Genomic DNA, 24,460 nt, shown 5'->3' on the forward strand with positions numbered 1-24,460 from the left:
ATATGAACATTGGGGGAGTTTTGGGAAAATAAACTTGTAGTTGCTGGGATTTATAGTTCACCTACAATCAAAGAGCCTTCTGAACCTCACCAACGATAGAATTGGACCAAACTTTCCACACAGAACCTCCATGACCAACAGAAAATACTATGTTTTCTGATGGTCTTTGGTCACCCCTCTGACACCCCCTTGCGACCCCACCCCAGGGGTCCCGACCCCCAGGTTGAGAAACACTGTTCTAGAGGTATTCTCTCCTTCTAGAGGTGGGAATGATTAGATTTGGGGAATAGAATCATAGAATCATAGAATCAAAGAGTTGGAAGAGACCTCATGGGCCATCCAGTCCAACCCCATTCTGCCAAGAAGCAGGAATATTGCATTCAAAGCACCCCTGACAGATGGCCATCCAGCCTCTGCTTAAAAGCTTCCAAAGAAGGAGCCTCCACCACACTCCGGGGCAGAGAGTTCCACTGCTGAACGGCTCTCACAGTCAGGAAGTTCTTCCTAATGTTCAGATGGAATCTCCTCTCTTGTAGTTTGAAGCCATTGTTCCGCGTCCTAGTCTCCAAGGAAGCAGAAAACAAGCTTGCTCCCTCCTCCCTGTGGCTTCCTCTCACATATTTATACATGGCTATCATATCTCCTCTCAGCCTTCTCTTCTTCAGGCTAAACATGCCCAGTTCCCTAAGCCGCTCCTCATAGGGCTTGTTCTCTAGACCCTTGATCATTTTAGTCGCCCTCCTCTGGACACATTCCAGCTTGTCAATATCTCTCTTCAATTGTGATGCCCAGAATTGGACACAATATTCCAGATGTGGTCTAACCAAAGCAGAATAGAGGGGTAGCATTACTTCCTTAGAATGACCACAACCTGAAACATTATTTTAGCAAATCAGGCCTGAGTCCCTCCTTGGAGGTGAGAAGACCAGTATATAAAACTTCTAAATAAATAAATCCATCAGGTATTGCTTTTACAAATGAACATCTTGTCACTTTAAAAGCAGGAGATTACAATATGCTTATAGCGCTCACTCTGTTTTGTTTTCTTTAGTTTGCATTCCTTTGTATTACGGATTCCACATTCTTTACATGAAATGATATATTTAAAAACCATGAAGCCAGTGCAAGTTATGCCTCCCACAAACCCATAACTGGTTGGCCTATGGATGGAGATTAGAAGGATTTTCATCATACATTCATAAAAGAATATCCCTTCAAGTCTACTGTTAATGTATGACAACCACATACAGTAGTACATGTCATAGTTTTTTAAATGCAAGGAAGACTCAGGTACGGTTTGCCACTGCCTTCCTCTGAATATAGCCTACAGCACCCCGTCTTCCCTGGTGGTTGGTCGTCCAAGCACAAAGTAGGCCTAACTCCACTTAATCCAATGTGGGCTAGTCTAATGTGGGCTAGGCAAAACTACGGTGAGGTGGATCAGTAACTGGTTAAATGGACGAACCCAGAGGGTGATTCTCCCCAATGCTTCCTCTTCATCCTGGAAAGAAGTGACGAGCGGAGTGCCACAAGCAGGGTTCCGTCCTGGGCCCGGTCCTGTTCAACATCTTTATTAACGACTTAGATGAAGGGCTAGAAGGCATGATCATCAAGTTTGCAGACGACACCAAATTGGGAGGGATAGCCAAGACTCCAGAGGACAGGAGCAGGATTCAAAACGATCTTGACAGATTAGAGAGATGGGTCAAAACTAACAGAATGAAGTTCAACAGGAACTAATGCAAGATACTCCACTTTGGCAGGAAAAACGAAATGCAAAGATATAGAATGGGGGACGATGCCTGGCTTGAGAGCAGTACATGTGAAAAAGATCTTGGAGTCCTCATGGACAACAAGTTAAACATGAGCCAACAATGTGATGTGGTGGCAATCCAATGGGATTTTGGCCTGCATTAATAGAAGCCTAGTGTCTAGATCTAGGGAAGTCATGCCCCCCAAGCTCTATTCCGCTTTGGTTAGACCACACCTGGTATATTGTGTCCAATTCTGGGCACCACAATTCAAGAGAGATATTGACAAGCTGGAATGTGTCCAGAGGAGGGCGACTAAAATGATCAAGGGTCTGGAGAACAAGCCATATGAGGAGCGGCTTAAGGAGATGGGCATGTTTAGCCTGAAGAAGAGAAGGCTGAGAGGAGATATGATAGCCATGTATAAATATGTGAGAGGAAGCCACAGGGAGGAGGGAGCAAGCCTGTTTTCTGCTTCCTTGGAGACTAGGACGCGGAACAATGGCTTCAAACTACAAGAGAGGAGATTCCATCTGAACATGAGGAAGAACTGCCTGACTGTGAGAGCCGTTCAGCAGTGGGACTCTCTGCCCCAGAGTGTGGTGGAGGCTCCTTCTTTGGAAGCTTTTAAACAGGGGCTGGATGGCTATCTGTCAGGGTTGATTTGAATGCAATATTCCTGCTTCTTGGCAGGGGGTTGGACTGGATGGCCCATGAGGTCTCTTCCAACTCTTTGATTCTATGATTCTAATGTCCAAGTTCAGACAAGATGTGGTATCTTCGGAGTAATTTTATCAATATAGGCACTGGTGGGATTTCAGTAGTTATCAGTTCGAGAAGCTAAAATGCACTCCCATGTCTCGAAGCAATATCTTTGACAGTTCCAGACGGGGAGAAATGGAGAGATTGTCCCATCAGACCATGACAGCAATGTCTGGATTATGAATGCCCTGATATGCTTGGCTGACCAGTGCTGAAGATAGAATGTGGGGCCAAGCAGAACCTTGGTCTGCACAGCAATGCAATATTTTATTTTATTTTATTTACCATATTTATACCCTGCCCTTCTCACCCTGAAGGGGATTCAGAGTGGCTTTACACATAGGCAACAATTCAATGCCATAAAAACAACATACAATTAAAATAAACAAGTAAATTAAAACCAAGAATTAAAACAGCTAAACATTACACCAGCTATTGAAACCACTCAGTCCAAGATCATAATACAGAGCCATTCCAGTTGTCATTGCGCATATTCCATATGAATGTACTGGCTTGGTCCCAAAGCTACGATTTCATTTTCTTTCTGAAGGCTAGGAGGGAAGGAACTGATCAAATATCACTAGGGAGGGAGTTCGACAGCTGAGGGGCCACCATTGAGAAGGCCCTGTCTCTCATTCCCACCAGAAGCACCTGTGAAGGAGGTGGGACTGAGACAAAGACCTCCCCAGAAGATCTTAATCTCCACAATGGTTCATAGAGGGAGATATGTTTGAACAGGTAAGAGGGACCAGACCCATTTAGGGCTTTATAGGCTAAAGCCAGTGGAACTGATGTAACAGGGGGGTTATGTGCTCCCTGTATCCCTCTCCAGCGAGGAATCTGGACCACCTGAAGCTTCCAAACAGTCTTCAAAGGCAATCCCACGTAGAGCACATTGAAGTAGTCTATTTGGGATGTTAACAAGAGCATGGAGCACCGAGGCCAAGTCTGACTTCACAAGGTACAAGCACAACTGGCACACAAGTTTTAATTGTGCAAACGCTCCCCTGGCCACCGCCGAGACCTGAGGATCCAGGATCCGCGATGGATACAGGAGAACTCGATCCACGTTACCTGAACTTTCACTGTGCCCTGCGGATCCTGCACATGTTCTAGAGTTGCATCGACGTCCAAGGCCACGACTAACCCTGATGTGAAGCGCAGAGGGTTGTCGGATTCACCTGTTGGCTCAATAATGGTGGCGCTTGCCCTGTGGATCTACAGTATCAAATAAGCAAATCAGTACATCTTTTGTGACAAATCTGTTAATGTAAGATTAGTGTAATGTGAATGACTAAATGTAATTTTGTGTAAGGCCTGTGAATGTAACCTGATTGCATTAGCAGAGAGTGTATTGACTCTGAAAGGGTTAATCAGTCAAGCCTCTAATGAACTGTGAAGTTGTGACCCTGAGTGTGCCTGGAACCCGTAGGGAGGATCCAGAGATAAGATTTTGTTCGTCCTTCTTACTTTGGTGCTTTTGTCTTGTTTCTGTCTTTTTGGTTGAGTGTCAACGCGAGCGTGCGCTGTATATTTGCTCTACTCAGTAAAGCTATGTGTTTGCTTTTATTGAAGTCTCAAATTTATTTATTTATTTACAGCATTTATATTCCACCCTTCTCACCCAACAGGGGACTCAGGGCGGATTACAGTGTACACACTTATATGGCAAACATTCAATGCCAATTTTAACATACAACGTATACAGACATACACAGAGGTTATTTAACTTTTTCTGGCCGCCAGGGGAGCTGTCACTTTCCTAGTCCATCTGCGACACTGATGAAGTACTTCCGCATTCCCCGCATGATTTTTTTTGCTGGAGTGCTTTACTGGAGTCTTTTTTATAGCCTCATAAATTAGTTAATTTAGCCTCCCCACACTTTAAGGTGGTACCTAATTTTCCTACTTGACAGATGCAACTGTCTTTCAGGTTTTAAAGGTCGACAACAGGCTACACCATTGGTTGGAAACCCACTCCAACCTGGGCTGGCTTCGAACTCATGACCTTTTGGTCAGAGTGATCTTAATGCAGCTGACACTCAGCCAGCTGCGCCACAATCCCGGTGCTCTAGGACCTTTCCTCAAAGTGTCCATTCTTCTAAGCTTCTGTCGCACTCTGACAAAACCCACTATCCATAAATACTCCTTCTCCATTCCCTTTTTTTGGAATTGAGAACCAATTCCAGCACCAACACAGGATCAGCAATGTGCATGGAATCTCCAGGTTGATCGAAATATCATGCTAAAGAAAAGGTCCGAGACTTGCACATGAAACAACAGTGTTAAATAAGGAAGCTATTAATTCTCCATCAATGGGAAACAGAAAACAAAACGAAAAAGCCAGGTCTATTGGTTAATTGTTATGCGTCACTATACCAGGTAAAGGCAGAACGAGACCAGAGCTGAAATGTATATGAGGAAGAGAATGGAGAAGCGCTTGGAAAATAGAAGGTCAGGGAGCGGTGTCAATTTAGCCAAAGACCAAAACCAAATGTGACCAGAGTTTTTGTTTTGAGATCAGTAACCCAATGGGTACAATATAGTGTTGGTCTCTAGCATATCAAGATGACAACTGCCAGTCCTCCACATAAGGAAGTTTGAAAAGCACTCGTTTAGAGCAGCCATGGGCAAACTTGGGCCCTACAGGTGTTTTTGGACTTCAACTCCCACAATTCCTAACAGCCTACCTGAAGTCCAAAACACCTGGAGGGCCAAAGTTTGCCCATGTCTGTTGTAGCTTCATCCTATCTAAGATCAGTTGCACACTAGGAGCCCCCTGTGGCACAGTGGGTTAAACCCTTGTGCCGACAGGACTGAAGACCGACAGGTCGCAGGTTCAAATCCGGGGAAAGCACGGATGAGCTCCCTCTATCTGGTCCAGCTCTCCATGCGGGGACATGAGAGACGCTTCCCACAAGGGTCGTAAAAAACATCCTGGCATCCCCTGGGCAACGTCCTTGCAGACAGCCAATTCTCTCACACCAGATGTGACTTGCAGTTTCTCAAGTCGCTCTTGACACAAAAAAAAAAGTTGCACACTAATTCAGTATGTTATTTCATTCATCTTAAAAGTAACTTTCCAAATTGTACTGAAGGCACACAAGTTGTACCTTCAACGTTTGAATGATTTCACAGTCCCAGACTAGTTTCAAGAGATATACTCACTTTCTCTGGGAGCGGAAGGCGAAGGAAGCTACTCTGTCGCAACGTCGCTTGTAGGATCTTGACAACTTCTGAAGGTTTGGAGGTAACCAGTCTGGGCATCAAGTCCAGGAGTTTATCGACAAAACTGTCTTGCATGTGAGGAAGCTCAGCAATGAAACACCTGAGATGTAGCAAGAGAAGAAAGAGGTGACTAGGAGAGAAGGCGAGGCACTTCGGCAGGAGGGGATGTGCTTCTGGGTAGCCTCAACAGCACTACGATCACTATCTGTGCACTACGATCACAGATAGGAATAAATTTATTTACTGTATTTGTATACCACCCCTCTCAGCCTTCTGGCGGCTCTGGACCACTTGAATCATAGAATCAAAGAGTTGGAAGAGACCTCATGGGCCATCCATTCCAACCCTCTGCCAAAAAGCAGGAATATTGCATTTAAATCACCCCTGACAGATGGCCATCTAGCCTTTGTTTAAAAGCTTCCAAAGAAGGAGCCTCCACCACACTCTGGGGCAGAGAGTTCCACTGCTGAACGGCTCTCACAGTCAGGAAGTTCTTCCTTATGTTCAGATGGAATCTCCTCTCTTGTAGTTTGAAGCTTCCGAACAGTCTTCAAAGACAACCCCGCGTAGAGCACATTGCAGTAGTTTATTTGGGATGTTAACAAGAGCATGGAGCATGGTGAATCTCACAAACGGAGTCGTTTATGAAGACACACAACCCTTAGAGCAGCAAATCAGAAGATCCAGGATTCTAACATTTGCAAGGAAAGTCTGCAGGGAAGGTAGAACCTCTTGAAATGAGGCAATGGCTTCTCCTGACTTGGAAATTTGACCAGGATCTTGTCGAGCGAGTGGGCTTATTAACGAAAGACCCTCATAAAAATAATACCCTCGTTGTATTTTTCTGCCCCACATTCAGTGAGACACTCTAGATCCAGATTCATCATATCATCTATCATTCAAGACACATGGGTCAAAAACAAGAAAACATACCTTTGAAAGGAGTCCACTTCCTGCAAAAACTTCTCACATATTCCAAAGAGAGGTTCTGCCCTGTAAGGAAAATGCAAAAATCCACGTTATATGTGCAAGGCATTTTCGTTTTGTTTTAAAGCAGGGAAGTGGCCAAAGCACACAGGCTATGAACTGCAACGTAGTCACCTGGAGCCAATTTGGGGGCCTTCAGATCCCAACAGTTTTCAATTTTATTGCATCCAAACTTGGAAATTAGCAATAAATGATAAATTAACATGCAATCTAAAGGTTAAAAAGGCCTATAATAATAATAATACAACTTTATTTCTACCCCGCTACCATCTCCCCAAGGGACTCGGTGCAGCTTACATGAGATTAGACACGATTCAGTGCCTTTAGGGCAGGCATGGGCTAACTTTGGCCCTCCAGGTGTTTTGGAAACACCTGGAGGGCCAAAGTTTGCCCATGGCTGCTTTAGGGTGTTAGGCAGACAACCTTTCTGAATTTGAGATGAGATGCTCACCCTCTTGTCGTCCGTACGGTTACAATCAGCTGCAACGCCTTCGCCTGCAGCCTCATGTGGTGGATGATGACCACCTGCCGGTGTTCCACGCCGCTATACATAAACTCCATCCTATACGTTTCTTCCATGATCTAGGCAAGAAGAAACACCATTGTTCAATTCTGGCAGATTTCCCATTCAGATGCTGGTTTATATCAGAGATGGAGAGGCTTTTGCATTTGTTGAATCTGGCTCGCTTCCTGATCCGCAAGATCCATTAACAGAACCAAGTTGAAATGTTTCTGGGTTGTTGTAGGTTTTTTTGGGCTATATGGCCATGTTCTAGAGGCATTCTCTCCTGATGTTTCGCCTGCATCCATAGCAAGCATCCTTGTGTATTTCAATGGCTTGTAGACAATTTCAACAGAAAGGGGGAAACCATGAAAATGAACAAAATCTGGCTACCAGTATTAAAAAAACTCTAAAATTACAACAGCGAGGAAACAAACAAGGACATCTAATCACCTCTCAACAAAAGATTGCCCCAGGCACTGCCAGGCCATCAAATGCTAATCAAGGTGGGCAGTTGAAACTTTCACACCTAGCTCCAACAGACAAGAGTCCTTTGTCCCACCCTGGTCATTCCACAGATATATAAACCCATTTTCCCAGTTCCAACAGACCTCACTACCTCTGAGGATGCTTGCCATAGATGCAGGCGAAACCATTTCTTCTTCATTGACAGGTTCCACAAGGGAAAATTTCTACACTAAAAAAGCAACTTGGTGTCCTTTCTCAGACTACAAAGTTCAGCTCCTAAGCAAGCTACTACAGTCAGCATTTTTGAGGCATGGAAGTATAAAATGGCATTTCCCTTGAGTTCCCAGCAACAAACCAGATACGAGCTGCTAGCCTGTAAGAGACATTGATAAATGCTTTGGTGCCCTCCTCTAATTAACCAAGGACTCGTTTACCAAGTTGCACCACAAGAATTTCTTTTCTCCCTGTTAAATTTGGGCCCTGGGGTTCCAGGGCATTGAGGTTGATTCATCTTCCTGTCATCAGCAGGTCCCTGGCACATGAAGAGGAAAGAAATCGCCCTTCCCACTTCCAAGAGTTGTCTCATCGAAATGCTGTATATACTCATGAAGGAGTCAACCTCGTATATAAGTCATGGGCATATAAGACCTGGAGGGCCAAAGTTCGCCCATGCCTGCTCTGAAAAGATCAAGGTCAGAGAATCACCTTGGGAAGGAATAGTGTTTGTTTTGCTGATAGGCATTTTATTCTGTGTAGATGACAGTCGGTGGTGCTGTTTTAAGACTAAAATTGCTTTTTTAATTTAAAAAACCCTTAATAAAACCAGGCCTTTCTTATAAACCTGTGGATTTATTTATTTCGTATCAAAAGCATTACATAAATAAGTATAAAACTGATAAAATAGAGGGAGCACAAACAGCTCAATAATAATGTAATGTAATATAATATATTGTATATACACATAATATTTATGATATGGTAATGTAATGCAATATAATACTAATAATAATATGATATTATAATTATATGTTTATATTACATAATAATATTAATAATTAATAATATAGGTAAAGGTAAAGGTAGTCCCCTGACATTAAGTCCAGTCATGTCTGACTCTGGGGTGTGGTGCTCATCTCCATTTCTAAGCTGAAGAGCCAGCGTTGTCCGTAGGCACCTCCAAGGTCATGTGGCCGGCATGACTGCATGGAGCGTCGTTACCTTCCCGGTACCTATTGAACTACTCACATTTGCATGTTTTCGAACTGCTAGGTTGGCAGAAGCTAGGGCTGACAGCGGAAGCTCACGCCGCTCCCCGGGATCGAACCTGCGACCTTTTGATCAACAAGCTCAGCAGCTCAGTGCTTTAACCCACTGCACCACCGGGGACTCCTTAATTAATAATATATAACTAATTACATAATTACATAAAATTATGATGTAATATAAATAATAAATTAATAATAAATTAATATATTATTTATATTACGTCATAATTTTATGTAATTATGTAATTTTATGTAATTATGATGTTGTTTTTTGTTCGTGTTTTCGGTTTGCGTTTTTGGTTTCTCTTTGTTGTAATTTTTTGTTTGGGCTTGGCCTCATGTAAGCCACTCCGAGTCCCCATCGGGAAGATGGTAGCGGGGTATAAATAAAGTTTATTATTATTATGTAATATTATTAATAATATTACAATATAATGGTATAATACAATATAGTAATATTTAATACTGATATTGTAGGTAAGGGTAAAGGTTGTCCCCTGACATTAAGTCCAGTCATGTCTGACTCTGGGGTGTGGTGCTCATCTCCATTTCTAAGCCGAAGAGCCAGCGTTGTCCATAGACACCTCCAAGGTCATGTGGCCAGCATGACTGCATGGAGCGCCGTTACCTTCCCGGTACCTATTGATCTACTCATATTTGCATGTTTTCGAACTGCTAGGTTGGCAGAAGCTAGGGCTGACAGCGGAAGCTCACGCCGCTCCCCGGGATCGAACCTGAGACCTTTCGATCAACAAGCTCAGCAGCTCAGTGCTTTAACCCACTGCACCACCGGGGGCTCCTTAATTAATAATATATAACTAATTACATAATTACATAAAATTATGATGTAATATAAATAATAAATTAATAATAAATTAATATATTATTTATATTACGTCATAATTTTATGTAATTATGTAATTTTATGTAATTATGATGTTGTTTTTTGTTCGTGTTTTTGGTTTGCGTTTTCGGTTTCTCTTTGTTGTAATTTTTTGTTTGGGCTTGGCCTCATGTAAGCCACTCCGAGTCCCCATCAGGGAGATGATGGCAGGGTACAAATAAAGACTATTATTATTATTATAATGGTATAATACAATATAGTAATATTTAATACTGATATTGTACTATGCTAATAATATAATATATTGTATGTATATATACCTTGTAAGTTTATTATTATTATGTAATATTATTAATAATATTACAATATAATGGAATAGTAAAATATAGTAATATTTAATACTGATATTGTACTATGCTAATAATATAATATTTTGTATGCATATATACCTTGTAAGCTTATTATTAATATATAATATTATTAATAATATTACAATATAATGGTATAATACAATATAGTAATATTTAATACTGATATTGTACTATGCTAATAATATAATATATTGTATGTATATATATACCCTGTAAGCCACTCCAAGTCCCCATCGGGGAGATGGTGGCGGGGAATAAATAAAGTTTATTATTATTATTATTATTATTATTATTGTGTAATATTATTAATAATATTACAATATAATGGTATAGTACAATATAGTAATATTTAATACTGATATTGTACTATGCTAATAATATAATATATTGTATGTATATATATACCTTGTAAGCCGCTCCGAGTCCCCATCGGGGAGATGGTAGCGGGGAATAAATAAAGATTATTATTATTATTATTATTATTATTATTGTGTAATATTATTAATAATATTACAATATAATGGTATAGTACAATATAGTAATATTTAATACTGATATTGTACTATGCTAATAATATAATATATTGTATGTATATATATACCTTGTAAGCCGCTCCGAGTCCCCATCGGGGAGATGGTAGCGGGGAATAAATAAAGATTATTATTATTATTATTATTATTATTGTGTAATATTATTAATAATATTACAATATAATGGTATAGTACAATATAGTAATATTTAATACTGATATTGTACTATGCTAATAATATAATATATTGTATGTATATATATACCTTGTAAGCCGCTCCGAGTCCCCATCGGGGAGATGGTAGCGGGGAATAAATAAAGATTATTATTATTATTATTATTATTATTATTATTGTGTAATATTATTAATAATATTACAATATAATGGTATAGTACAATATAGTAATATTTAATACTGATATTGTACTATGCTAATAATATAATATATTGTATGTATATATATACCTTGTAAGCCGCTCCGAGTCCCCATCGGGGAGATGGTAGCGGGGAATAAATAAAGATTATTATTATTATTATTATTATTATTATATATTATTATTAATAATATTACAATATAATGGTATAGTACAATATAGTAATATTTAATACTGACATTGTACTATGCTAATAATATAATATATTGTATGTATATATATACCTTGTAAGCTGCTCTGAGTCCCCTTTGGGGTGAGAAGGGAAACATATAAATGTCATAAATAAATAAATAAATTTTAGAAGCCAACATTAAGGCTTTGATATGACCCGTGGATAATTCAGGGGTATTCCATGGAGAAGGGAGCACTGCACCCATTTTCCTCCCCAGCCACTAAAAATGTCAGAAATAATAATAATAATAATAATAATAATAATAATAATAATACCTTTATTTCTACCTCGCCACCATCTCCCTAATGGGGACTCGGAGTGGCTTACATGGGGCCAAGCCCGAACAACATAATACAGCAATTAAATCAAAGCATATACTGTCGGCGTTAGCAGAGTATAGCAGAAGCTTTTGAAGCTCAGAATAATGGACTCTGGAGTCTTCGGTAAAAGCAGATTCTCAGCTCTACTAAAGCAGCTCAAACAACACACCATACACAATCAGCAGACAGACACGAAGAACAATCCGAAAGAGATAAGAACTAATACACAAACGGTAGCTGAAGAGAGTTATCTCTGTACACTCCCTAATCTCTCAAGGCAAGAACTCAGGGTCACATTTTCACAGCTTGCTAACTCTGCTGTTTAACCCTTTAGAGTAAAAATACATTCTGGAAAGATAATTCTATTACAATCACAATCCTATTACATAAAATTACATTGAAACACACATCATACATAAATCATACACTGACAAATACCACAGACAACAACATTATCAAAATGACATTAAAATATTATTATTATTATTATTAACTTTATTTATACCCTGCAAAATCTCCCGAAAGACTCGATGCGGCTTACAAAGGCCAAGGCCGCCAACAAACAATAAAATAATAATAGTAATAATAAAATAAAATAAAAATTCCAATAGACACAATCACAATAGAGATGACAATGGGCGGGCCACATATTCCGAAGAAAAAACAATTAACAGACTAGGTTCTTGTGGGTTTTTTCGGGCTATATGGCCATGTTCTGGAGGCAATTTTTCTCCTGACGTTTCGCCTGCATCTATGGCAAGCATCCTCAGAGGTAGTGAGGTCTGTTGGAATTAGGACAATGGGTTTATATGTCTGTGGAATGGCTGGGGTGGGGCAAAGAGCTCTTCCCTGCTGCAGTTAGGTGTGAATGTTTCAGCTGATCACCTTCATTAGCATTTGAAGGCCTGCCTGAGCCTGGGAAAATCTCTTGCTGGGAGGTGTTAATCTGTGCCTGGTTGTTTCCTCTCTGTTGTTTTGCTGTTGTAATTTTAGAGTTTTTTAATACTGGTAGCCAGATTTTGTTCATTTTCATGGTCTCTTCCTTTCTGTTGAAGTTGTCCACATGCTTGTGGATTTCAATGGCTTCTCTGTGTAGTCTGACATGGTGGTTGTTGGAGTGGTCCAGCATTTTTGTGTTCTCAAATAATATGCTGTGTCCAGGCTGGTTCATTAGGTGCTCTGCTATGGCTGACTTCTCTGGTTGAAGTAGTCTGCAGAGCCTTTCATGTTCCTTGATTCGTGTTTGGGCAATGCTGCTGCGTTTGGTGCTCCCTATGTAGACTTGTCCACAGCTGCATGGTACACGGTAGACACCTGCAGAGGTGAGAGGATCCCTCTTGTCCTTTGCTGAACATAGCATTTGTTGGATTTTCTTGGTGGGTTTGTAGATTGTTTGTATGTTGTGTTTCCTCATCAGCTTCCCTATGCGGTCAGTGGTTCCCTTGATGTATGGCAGGAACACTTTTCCTCTGGGTGGATCTTCATCTTTACTCTTAACAGACTATGATGAGATTAAATGATGCTGTGGCGGAATTACTAGTTGGGGTTGGTGATACTTTTAAGCTATTCTGGGTTACTTTTAGGTCTTTTGGGTTACTTTTAGGTTACACTGGTCACTTCTACTCAGAGATTGTTCCTTTTTTATATACTGTATATAAGAATTAAAGTGTAATATACCGACACATGGATAACAACGTGTTTGAGTCCATTCTTTGACTAAAATTTCTAGACTTCTACATGAGTATATACTAGCATAAGCAACCTTGATCCTCCAGGTGTTTTGGACTTCAACTCCCACAATTCCTAACAGCCTACTGGTTGCTAGGACTTGTGGGAGTTGAAGTCCAAAATACATGAAGGGCAGAAGTTTGCCCATGTCAGGGTACATATGGTAAGTGTTGCTCTCCCCCCATCCTCATGCACACGCCACTTTACCTGCTTTGCTGCTGTTGATGCCAGGGCGTTCTGTTTCAAATACAGGGGTGCAGCTACATTCCACAGCTTCTCCTGAAGAGCCTGCAGGAGAAACCAAAAGATATTGCAATAGCATCCTCACACAAAAAAGGTAACCAGCAAATAACCATTTGGCAAAGAATATAAACTTAACAATGTATTTTCAAAGTCTTTCATGGTCGGAATCACTGTGTTGTTGTAGGTTTTTTTGGGCTATATGGCCATGTTCTAGAGGCATTCTCTCCTGACGTTTCACCTGCATCTATGGCAAGCATCCTCAGAGGTAGTGAGGTATGTTGGAACTATGATATCAGTATTTTAAAACTCTAAAATTACAACAGTAAAACAACAGAGGGAAAACAATCAGGGACATCTAATCACCTCTCAACAAAAGATTGCCCCAGGCACTGCCAGGCCATCAAATGCTAATCAAGGTGGGCAGTTGAAACATTCACACCGAGCTCCAGCAGACAAGAGTTCTTTGCCCCACCCTGGTCATTCCACAGATATATAAACCCATTTTCCTAGTTCCAACAGACCTCACTACCTCTGAGGATGCTTGCCATAGATGCAGGCGAAATGTCAGGAGAGAATGCCTCTAGAACATGGCCATATAGCCCGAAAAAACCTACAACACATAAATTGATGCTTTTTGCTTTCATTTTTAGTACATTAAGAACAGTCTCCAGTATCGGTTCAAAAGGCCTGGCCAGCCCCACATCATACTACTACTACTACTACTACTACTACTAATAATAATAACCGGGATTGTGGCACAGCAGGCTGAGTATCAGCTGCATTAAGATCACTCTGACCAAAAAGGTCATGAGTTCGAAGCCAGCCCGGGTTGGAGTGGGTTTCCAAACAATTGTGTGTAGCCTGTTGTCGACCTTTGCAACCCGAAAGACAGTTGCATCTGTCAAGTAGGAAAATAAGGTACCACCTTAAAGTGTGGAGAGGCTAAATTAACTGATTTATGAGGCCATAAAGAAGACTCCAGCAAAGCATTCCAGCGGGGAAGCATGCAGGGAATGCGGAAGTACTTCATCAACGTCACAGATGGACGATTAAAACGACAACTTCCCTGGCTGCCAGTAAAAGTTAAATAGCCTCTGTGTATGTCTGTATATGTTGTACGTTAAAATTGGCATTGAATGTTTGCCATATATGTGTACACTGTAATTCGCCCTGAGTCCCCTGCAGGGTGAGAAGGGCGGAATATAAAAGCTGTAAATAAATAAAAAATAATAAATAGAACATGGCCATATAGCCCAAAAAAACAACACATAAATTTAACAGATGATGCTTTTTGCTTTCATGTTTAGTACATCAAGAACAGTCTCCAGTATCGGTTCAAAAGGCCTGGCTAGCCCCACATCGTACTTATAATAATAATAATAATAATAATAATGATAATAATACTTTATTTATACTCCGCCACCATCTCCCCAAGGGACTCGGAGCGGCTTACATAAGGCCAAGCCCAACAACATAGGATAAAACAACAAACAATAGTGAAAACAACAAGCAATAAGCAAAAAAAAAACAAAACCCCAAAACAATACAATTAGTATAACTCAGACATGGACAATAACATTGGTTACTTCTCCAGTAACCAATAATCTTTGGTGTTGCCTGATTTCAAATTGATTCCATTCTACAGTGACCCTAAAACAACCTTATCACAGGGTTTTCTTTGCAAGGCATGTCTAGAAAGAGTTTGCTTTTGCCTTCTGAGGCTGAGAGTGTGATTCAGAATCATAGAATCCTAGAGTTGGAAGAGACCTTCTGGGCCATCCAGTCCAAACTCCTGCCAAGAAGCAGGAAAATCACATTCCACAGATGGTCATTCAGCCTCTGCCTAACGCCTCCAAAGAAGGAACCTCCACCACACTCTGGGGCAGAGAGTTCCACTGTTGAACAGACTTTAATGGGCAAGAACATCTTTCATCATGCAGTGGAAAGGGCAGCAACAGAACCAGTGTTTACATGTAAAGAGAAAGGCGCACCTTAATGAGAAGCAGTTGGCAGCGAAGGTAAGCGGCGCAGAAGTCAGCCATCCCGGCCAAGTCAGACTGGAGCTCTCCAAATCTCTGGAGGTCTCTTGAGGGATAAGAAAAAGAAAGGGGTGAAGTAATGTTAGTGGGTGGCTATTACTTTTGTTTGTCTGTGTATTTATTCACTTTTATGTCCCACCTTTCTCACAGCATGGGATTCAAAGAGGTCTACTATTATTTAAAAGCACAATGAAACTAAAAAATCTATTAATACAAAAGTTGAACAACAATTAAAACCGTTTGTTTACGGTGTATCCCTATTTCCAATTGCTATGCAGTTCTGGCTTGTTGTGTCACTGGAACCTGGGACTATGACTTTTGTGCAGAATGTTTCCTCAGACATCCATTGTGAAATAGCAGCTGGCAGGAGGAGTGGGAGAGAAACAAACCAAAGACAAAACCAAAATGGGGAAGACAAGTCTTGCTTTGATTTGCTTGCTGTTCAACTTTCTCTACAAGCAATGAGTCCCCTTTGGTGTAGAGAAGTGTTTCTCAACCTGGGGGTTGGGACTCATTGGGGTGTCGCAAGGGGGTGTCAGAGGGGTCGTCACAGACCATCAAAAAACACAATATTTCCTGTTGAAGACAGGGATTCTTTGTGGGAAGTGTGGCCCAATTCTATCATTGGGGGGTTCAGAATGCTCTTTGATTGTAGGTGAACTATAAATCCCAGCAACTACGACTCCCAAATGTCCTGTCTATTTTCCCCAAACTCCACCAATGTTATCATTTGGGCATATTAAGGATTCATGCTGTTAGATCTGGATCCATCATTGCTTGAGTCCACAGTGCTGTCTGGATGTAGATGAACTATACCTCCAAAACTCAAGGTCAATGCTCACGAAACCCTTCCAGTATTTTCTGTTGGTCATGGGAGAACTGTGTGCCAAGTTTTGCTGAATTCCATTACTGTCGGGGTTCAAAATGCCCTTAGATTGTAGGTGAAGTATAAATCCCAGCAACTACAACTTCTAAATGACAAAATCAACCCCTCCCCCCCCCACCAGGTTTTAAATTTGAGTGTATCAGGTATTTGTGCCAAATTTGGTCCAGTGAATGAAAATACCTCCTGCATATCAGATATTTACATTATGATTCATAACAGTAGCAAAATGCCAGCTATGAAGTAGCAACGGAAATAATTTTATGGTTGGGAGACACCACAACATGAGGAACTGTATCAAGGGGCTGAGAACCACTGGTGTAGAGAAAGGTAGGGTATAAATAAAGTAAATAAATAAATAAATAAACCATTATTAGTACAAGCCATGGCTTACTGTGATGTATAAGCTCACAGAATTTTTTTTAAAAGTATGAAAGAAAGGGAGGCCTCAAAATACATTTTAAAACAAGTGGCAAGAAAAATAATATACAAAATCCCAAACATAAACATATATAATATCAGACTATATACATAGGATAGCCAAACACATACATACACGTGTAACAAGAGAAATCTGCTGAAGTGCTTATATATTTATATTTAACTACCTGTCCCCTGTCACGCGTTGCTGTGGCCCACATAGGGGTTCTGTGTGAGAGGTTTGGCCCAATTCCATCATTGGTAGGATTCAGAATGCTCTGTGATTGTAGGTGAACTATAAATCCCAGCAACTACAACTCCCCAAATGTCAAGATTCTATTTTCCCCAAACTGCACCAGTCTTCACATTTGGGCACGTTGAGTATTCGTGTAGAGTTTGGTCCAGATCCATCATTGTTTGAGTCCACAGTGATCTCTGGAGGTAGGTAAACTACAACTCCAAAACCAAAGGACACTGCCCACCAAGTGTTTTCTGTTGGTCATGGGAGTTCTGTGTGCCAAGTTTGGTTCAATTCCATTGTTGGTGGGGTTCAGAATGCTCTGTGATTGTAGGTGAACTATAAATCCCAGCAACTACCACTCCCAAATGTCAAGATTCTATTTTCCCCAAACTCCACCAGTGTTCACATTTGGGTACGTTGAGTATTCATGTAGAGTTTGGTCCTGGTCCATCATTGTTTGAGTCCACAGTGATCTCTGGAGGTAGGTAAACTACAACTCCAAAACCAAAGGACACTGCCCACCAAACCCTTCCAGTATTTTCTCTTGGTCACGGGAGAACTGTGTGCCAAGTTTGGTTCAATTCCATCATTGGTGGGGTTCAGAATATTATTTGATTGTAGGTGAACTATAAATCCCAGCAACTACAACTCCCAAATGACAAAATCATTTTTTTTGAGTGAAGGACATACATTGGGTTGTTAGGTGTCTTGTGTCCAAATTTGGTGTCAATTCATCCAGTGGTTTTTGAGTTCTGTTAATCCCACAAACGAACATTACATTTTTATTTAGATAGATGCAGTAAGACCTCCATAATCACAGAAATGAAACCTATGTTTTAATTTATCAATGCCACAAGAGTTTACTTTTAAATAAACATAAGCCTTGATAGTTCCTAGCTTTGTAACATGAGCTTTTGCACTCTGACAGACTTCTATACTGAAGCTCATTTAAGGCTCAAACACACTTCTCTAACAGTCATTCCTCAACCCACATTCCCTGTCATCCTGTTTAAACCGGAACATTCTAAACTCTCACTGAGCCAGTCACGTGACCTGCAGCCCCTCCCACTGCTTCAGGTATATAGAAGACATCTGCCCTTGCGCTCTGCTACTCTGCTGCTGAGTATGCATGCCCAGTGTGGAACACATCTCACCACACTAAAACAGTGGATGTGGCTCTTAATGAGACATGCCGCATTATCACAGGGTGTCTGCGCCCCACACCACTGGAGAAATTACACTGCTTAGCCGGTATTGCACCACCTGACATCCGCCGGGAAGTAGCAGCTAATAGTGAAAGGACCAAGGCAGAGACATCTCCAGCTCACCCCGTTTGGGTATCAGCCAGCACGTCAACAAATTAAATCTAGACATAGTTTTCTAAGATCTACAGAGACACTTCCTGGAACACCTCAGCAAGCAAGAGTCCAAAAGTGGCAGGCTCAAACCCAGCATCTCAACCAATGGCTGATACCAAATGAGAGACTCCTTCCTGGGCACACAGAAGACTGGGCGACTTGGAAGGCACTGAACAGACTGAGCTCTGGCACCACGAGATGCAGAGCCAACCTTCAGAAATGGGGCTACAAAGTGGAATCCACAACATGCGAGTGTGGAGAAGAGCAAACCACCTGCTGCAATGCAACCTGAGCCCTGTTACATGCACAATGGAGGACCTTCTTGCAGCAACACCGGAAGCATTCCAAGTGGCCAGATACTGGTCAAAGGACATTTAACCAACTACCAAACTCACAAGTTTTGTATTTTTCTGTTTGTTTGCTTTGTTTCTGTTAGAAATGTAATATAATGGACTGGTTGCTCTGACACAACAAATAAAAATAAAATAAAATAGGTATATAGAGATAAGGAAACTGCAAATCAAATAACACATACTTCAGGTTATTAAATGACACATTACAAAACAGACAAACGTCATATAGAGGAGGCTTGAGAAGGTTGCTTCCCCCAACAGTTTTTGCACTTGCAGCAGATGCTTTAAACTGGAAAAAAGATCGTTTGGGACAATTACCGGATGGTAAACTCAAGCAGCTCCTGAATGCCCTGTGGGTCTAGATGCTGAAGATTGAACACTCTTTCCAAGCTCTGCTTCAGAAATTCCTGGGAGGGGTCTTCCTGGAGGGCAAGGCTGGCAGACACAGGCGAAGATGCCAGCTTTTTCCCAGGCAACTAAGCAAAAGACAGGAAGGGCGGAGAATGAAAAGCCAAGTTCAGCAAACTGCACTCTGTCCAATTAATGTATGCATTAACATGGAATTCCCACAGATGGACAGACAGCGGAAATGGGATTTGAGCATCCACACATTTTGGTATCCATGTTTTGATAGCATCCACAGATTTTGATAGTCCTGGAACCAATCCCCAATGAATATCAAGGGCCCACCATATCCCATTGCAAAATGTCAGGAACCTTTTTGGAGCTGGACCAGTACTCCAGCATTTCTTTATTATTATTATTATTATTATTATTATTATTATTATTATTATTATTTGAACTTATATGCCGCCACTCCCCTGGGGCTCGGAGCGGCTTACAAGAACAGGCTAAAATTGAACACAATTTAAAAACAATTTAAAACAATTTAAAAACAGCAATATTAAAAATCAAAGGCCCGTCGAAACAGGTATGTCTTACATGCCCTGCAGAAAGCTGATAGGTCCCACAAGGCACGGACTTCAGATAGCAGAGTATTCCAGAGTGATGGTGCCACTGCTGTGAAGGCTCTGCGTCTGGTTGCTGTTAGACGCAAGGTCTTGACACTGGGAATTTCCAATAGATCTTGGTCCTCAGAACGGAGGGATCTCTGGGGTTGGTAGGGGGTGAGGCGGTCCCTCAGGAACATCAGCCCCAGACCATGCAAGGCCTTAAAGGTGAGTACCATCACTTTGAAAGTGATCCGGTGCTCAATTGGTAACCAATGCAGCTGTAGTGAGATTAGTGTTATGTGGCATCTCATCGGAGTTCCCGCAAGAAGCCGAGCAGCTGCATTTTGTACCCACTTGAGCTTCCGGATCACCGACAGAGGAATGCCAATGTAGATGGCGTTACAGTAATCCAGTCTTGAGATGACCGTAGCCTGGATCACCGTAGCTAGGTCGTCTCTGGACAGGGAGGGGGCCAGCCGTCTAGCCTGCCGCAGATGAAAGAGGGTGGTTCTGCTAAGGGCCTCCATCGTCAGCAGAGGGTCCAAAAGGACTCCCAGACTCTTGACCAATGATGACGGGTGTAGCGCCTCGCCATTCAAGGTAGGCAGCTGGATGTCCCCACTGCCCGGTTGACCCAGCCATAGGATCTCCGTCTTTGCTGGATTCACCCTCAACCTGCTGGCACGCAGCCATCCAGTCACGGCCTCGAGGCACTGATGGAAACAATCGGGTACAGAGTCCGGTCGGCCTTCCATCTTCAGCACCAGCTGAGTGTCATCAGCGTACTGGTAACACTCAAGCCCAAAACCTCGAACCAGCTGAGCAAGTGGTCGCATATAGATGTTAAACAACAGAATTTTAAAGTCCTTGGCAGAACTAAAATACAGAGATATCTCCAATTGCAATGTAAAATAGCATATGTGATTACTCAAACTTAAAATACCCGGCTTACTCTTAAAGGAGGGACGAGGTGAGAGAGACTGTCCCGAAGGTAAGTGTAGTGCCGAAAGGTGTGGTCCGAGAACAGGGCAGGCATCGTTGGACACGACTTGGCAGCGTTGAAAATGAAAACCAGGACTGCAATGTCTGGTTGTCCATCAGGTTAAGAAAATAGATCTGAAATTCTAGAATGACTGAAGTAACATTTGTAGGCACAGGTAAAAACCTTAGGTAGAAGAATGAGAGAACGTGGGCCACAGAATGGTAGAAATGGCATTGTTGCCATCGGATTCTTTGAACTACAAACATTTGATGGTGCCAGATTTTTTCATACCACATATGATATTTTATTTTATATGTAGTATAAGTTGTAATGGAAATGTAAAAATAATGATAAGAAATATGATTAAAGATGTTTTTAATGTTTATTTACTGTTAGATTGTATATATAGCACCACAATTGTGGCGCAGCTGGCTGAGTGTCAGCTGCATTAAGAGCACTCTGACCAGAAGGTCATGAGTTCGAAGCCAGACCGGGTCGGAGTGGGCTTCCGGCCAATTTTGTGTAGCTTGTTGTCGACCTTTACAACCCGAAAGACAGTTGCATCTGTCAAGTAGGAAAATTAGGTACCACCTATGTGTGGGGAGGCTAATTAACTAATTTATGAGGCCATAAAAAGACTCCAGCAAAAAGCACTCCAGCAAAGCATGTGGGAAACTTCATCAGTGTTGCAGATGGACGATGGACGATGAAAGCGACAGCTCCCCTGGCGGCCAGAAAAAGTTAAATAGCCTCTGTATATGTCTATATACGTTGTATGTCTAATTGGCATAGAATGTTTGCCATATATGTGTACATTGTAATCCGCCCTGAGTCCCCTGCAAAATACAAATGCTGTAAATAAATAAATAAATAAATAAAATATAATACTAGCCGTTCCCTGACATGCGTTGCTGTGGCCCACATGGGGGTTCTGTGTAGGAGGTTTGGCCCAATTCTATTGTTGGTTTGGTTCAGAATGCTCAATTGTAGGTGAACTATAAATCCCAGCAACTACAACTCCCAAATGTCAAGATTCTATTTTCCCCAAACTCCACCAGTGTTCACATTTGGGCATATTGAGGATTCGTGCCAAGTTTGGTCCAGATCCATCATTGTTTGAGTCCACAGTGCCCTCTGGATGTAAGTGAACTACAACTGCAAAACCAAAGGACACTGCCCACCAAACCCTTATAGGGAAGTAATGCTACCCCTCTATTCTGCCTTGGTTAGACCACACCTGGAATATTGTGTCCAATTCTGGGCACCACAATTCAAGAGAGATATTGACAAGCTGGAATGTGTCCAGAGGAGGGCGACTAAAATGATCAAGGGTCTGGAGAACAAGCCCTATGAGGAGCGGCTTAAGGAGCTGGGCATGTTTAGCCTGAAGAAGAGAAGGCTGAGAGGAGATATGATAGCCATGCATAAATATGTGAGAGGAAGCCACAGGGAGGAGGGGGCAAGCTTGTTTTCTGCTGCCCTGGAGACAAGAACATGGAACAATGGCTTCAAACTACAAGAAAGGAGATTCCATCTGAACATGAGGAAGAACTTCCTGACTGTGAGAGCCGTCTCTGCCCCGGAGTGTGGTGGAGGCTCCTTCTTTGGAAGCTTTTAAACAGAGGCTGGATGGCTGTCTGTCAGGGGTGATTTGAATGCAATATTCCTGCTTCTTGGCAGAATGGGGTTGGACTGGATGGCCCATGAGGTCTCTTCCAACTCTTTGATTCTATGATTCTATGACATTTAATCAACTACCAAGGTTGCAAACTTTGTGTTGTGTTTATTTATTTGTTTGTTTTTAATGCAATACAACTGTTTGGTTCACTCCTGACACAATAAATAAACTATTTACAAGAACTAGGTTTCCATAACACAAATAAACAAATACATAGTAGTTCTTGTGGGTTTTTTCGGGCTATATGGCCATGTTCTAGAGGCATTTCTCCTGACGTTTCGCCTGCATCTATGGCAGGCATCCTCAGAGGTGCAGGCGAAACGTCAGGAGAAATGCCTCTAGAACATGGCCATATAGCCCGAAAAAACCCACAAGAACTGAGTGATTCCGGCCATGAAAGCCTTCGAAAATACATAGTAGCTTTACACACAGAAGTCTTTATAAACTGGAGCTTTTTCACATGAGGCTTCTCTCACACAGAGGTTTACCTCACACTCCTCAGGACGACACTAGCTTTGGCCCACTAACTCTAACAAGCTTCTGCCTAATAACTCTTTCAAGTGCTTGACTCACACTTTTGTAATCAAAAATACCTAGTTAATATTTAGTTAATATTTAATATTTCTGACAATATATTATGTAATGAAAATAAAATGTATAATTTTTGATCTAAACAAACTGTAAAGTGTTAAACGTTTCCTGGGAAAATCTTAAATCCTGCAGGGAGAATAAAAAAGGATACAAGCTGGGTCATCCATATCAGGTTCTGGGGTATCAAAGAAAGGGTGGGTGCCCAACAATTCAGGAACAAGTGGAAGCACAAGGGTTGGATGCCTGCCTCCCAGGAACTTTAAGCACCTGTAAGATACAGAACCAAATGTAAAACACTGCATCGTCTCTCTTTAATCTCATTCAAAAAAGTGTCTAAAAACTCCAGAACTAAATAAATGAGCCTCTTTGAGTGAGCTGCCTTGGGCCCACCTCCAAGAGAACGCGGATTTATAAGTGGAACAAATATATAAAAGAAAGGAAAATGTGAGTCACATAAGATTTTAAGGCATGTTTTTTATGCTTCCAAAATGAGTATTGCCTTCATCATCATCATCATCATCATCATCATCATCATCATCATCTAATAATTTATTAATCGCCCTCTATCCGAGAATGCTCTAGGCGATTTACTGCTAAATTATAAAAGATAAAATACATACATACAAAAATTAAAAATTGATGACAGATCTTGGACATCTGAATTAGCACCGTTTCTAAAACAAATACATAAACAAGCTATTTCCACTGTATTTAATTTATGTAGCTAGTTTGATGTAGTGGAAACCCTGAGCAAGTCACATTCTCTCAGTCTCAGAAGAAAACAATGGCAACCCGCCCGCCCGCCCCCCGAACAAATCTAACCAGGAGGAGCCCATAATAGGTTTGTCATAATTCAGATACAATTTGAAGGCACACCACAACTGGATATTAGTATTCCCAAATTGATAACCTTTCGTTGTGATGGTCTAGAGCAGCGTTTCTCAACCTGGGGGTTGGGACCCCGGGGGAGGGGGGTATAAGAGGGGTGTCTGAGGGGTCGTCAAAGACCATGAGAAAACAGTATTTTCTGTTGGACATGGGGGTTGTGTGTGGGAAGTTTGGCCCAATTCTATCGTTGGTGAGGTTCAGAATGTTCTTTGATTGCAGGTGAACTATAAATCGCAGCAACTACAATTCCCAAATGTCAAGGACTATTTCCCCCAAACTCTATTCACATTTGGGCATATTGAGTATTTATGCCAAGTTTGGTCCAGATCCAACATTGTTTGAGCCCACAGTGCTCTCTAGATGTAAGTGGACTACAACTCCAAAACTCAAGGTCAATGCCCACCAAACCCTTCCAAGTATTTTCTGTTGGTCATGGGAGTTCTGACTGGCACAACCTGGGGATCACAACCA

General features: G+C 41.5%; 1 protein-coding gene across 1 annotated transcript in view; it reads right to left on the bottom strand.

Moving 5' to 3' along the window:
• Nucleotides 1-24,460, bottom strand: part of INTS4 (integrator complex subunit 4) — a 47,940-nt gene that overhangs the window by 3,810 nt on the left and 19,670 nt on the right. The window contains exons 13-21 of the mRNA XM_060771224.2: nucleotides 23,253-23,368; nucleotides 20,803-20,936; nucleotides 19,216-19,373; nucleotides 15,595-15,688; nucleotides 13,568-13,648; nucleotides 7,180-7,310; nucleotides 6,675-6,734; nucleotides 5,682-5,841; nucleotides 3,588-3,731 (exon numbers count right to left, since the gene is read on the bottom strand). Coding sequence (XP_060627207.2) covers nucleotides 3,588-3,731; nucleotides 5,682-5,841; nucleotides 6,675-6,734; nucleotides 7,180-7,310; nucleotides 13,568-13,648; nucleotides 15,595-15,688; nucleotides 19,216-19,373; nucleotides 20,803-20,936; nucleotides 23,253-23,368 — 1,078 coding nt within the window. The remainder of the gene's footprint in view (nucleotides 1-3,587; nucleotides 3,732-5,681; nucleotides 5,842-6,674; nucleotides 6,735-7,179; nucleotides 7,311-13,567; nucleotides 13,649-15,594; nucleotides 15,689-19,215; nucleotides 19,374-20,802; nucleotides 20,937-23,252; nucleotides 23,369-24,460) is intronic.

The sequence above is a fragment of the Anolis sagrei genome, chromosome 3, assembly GCF_037176765.1.
Source record: "Anolis sagrei isolate rAnoSag1 chromosome 3, rAnoSag1.mat, whole genome shotgun sequence".
In the NCBI taxonomy this organism is placed as follows: Eukaryota; Metazoa; Chordata; class Lepidosauria; order Squamata; family Dactyloidae; genus Anolis; species Anolis sagrei.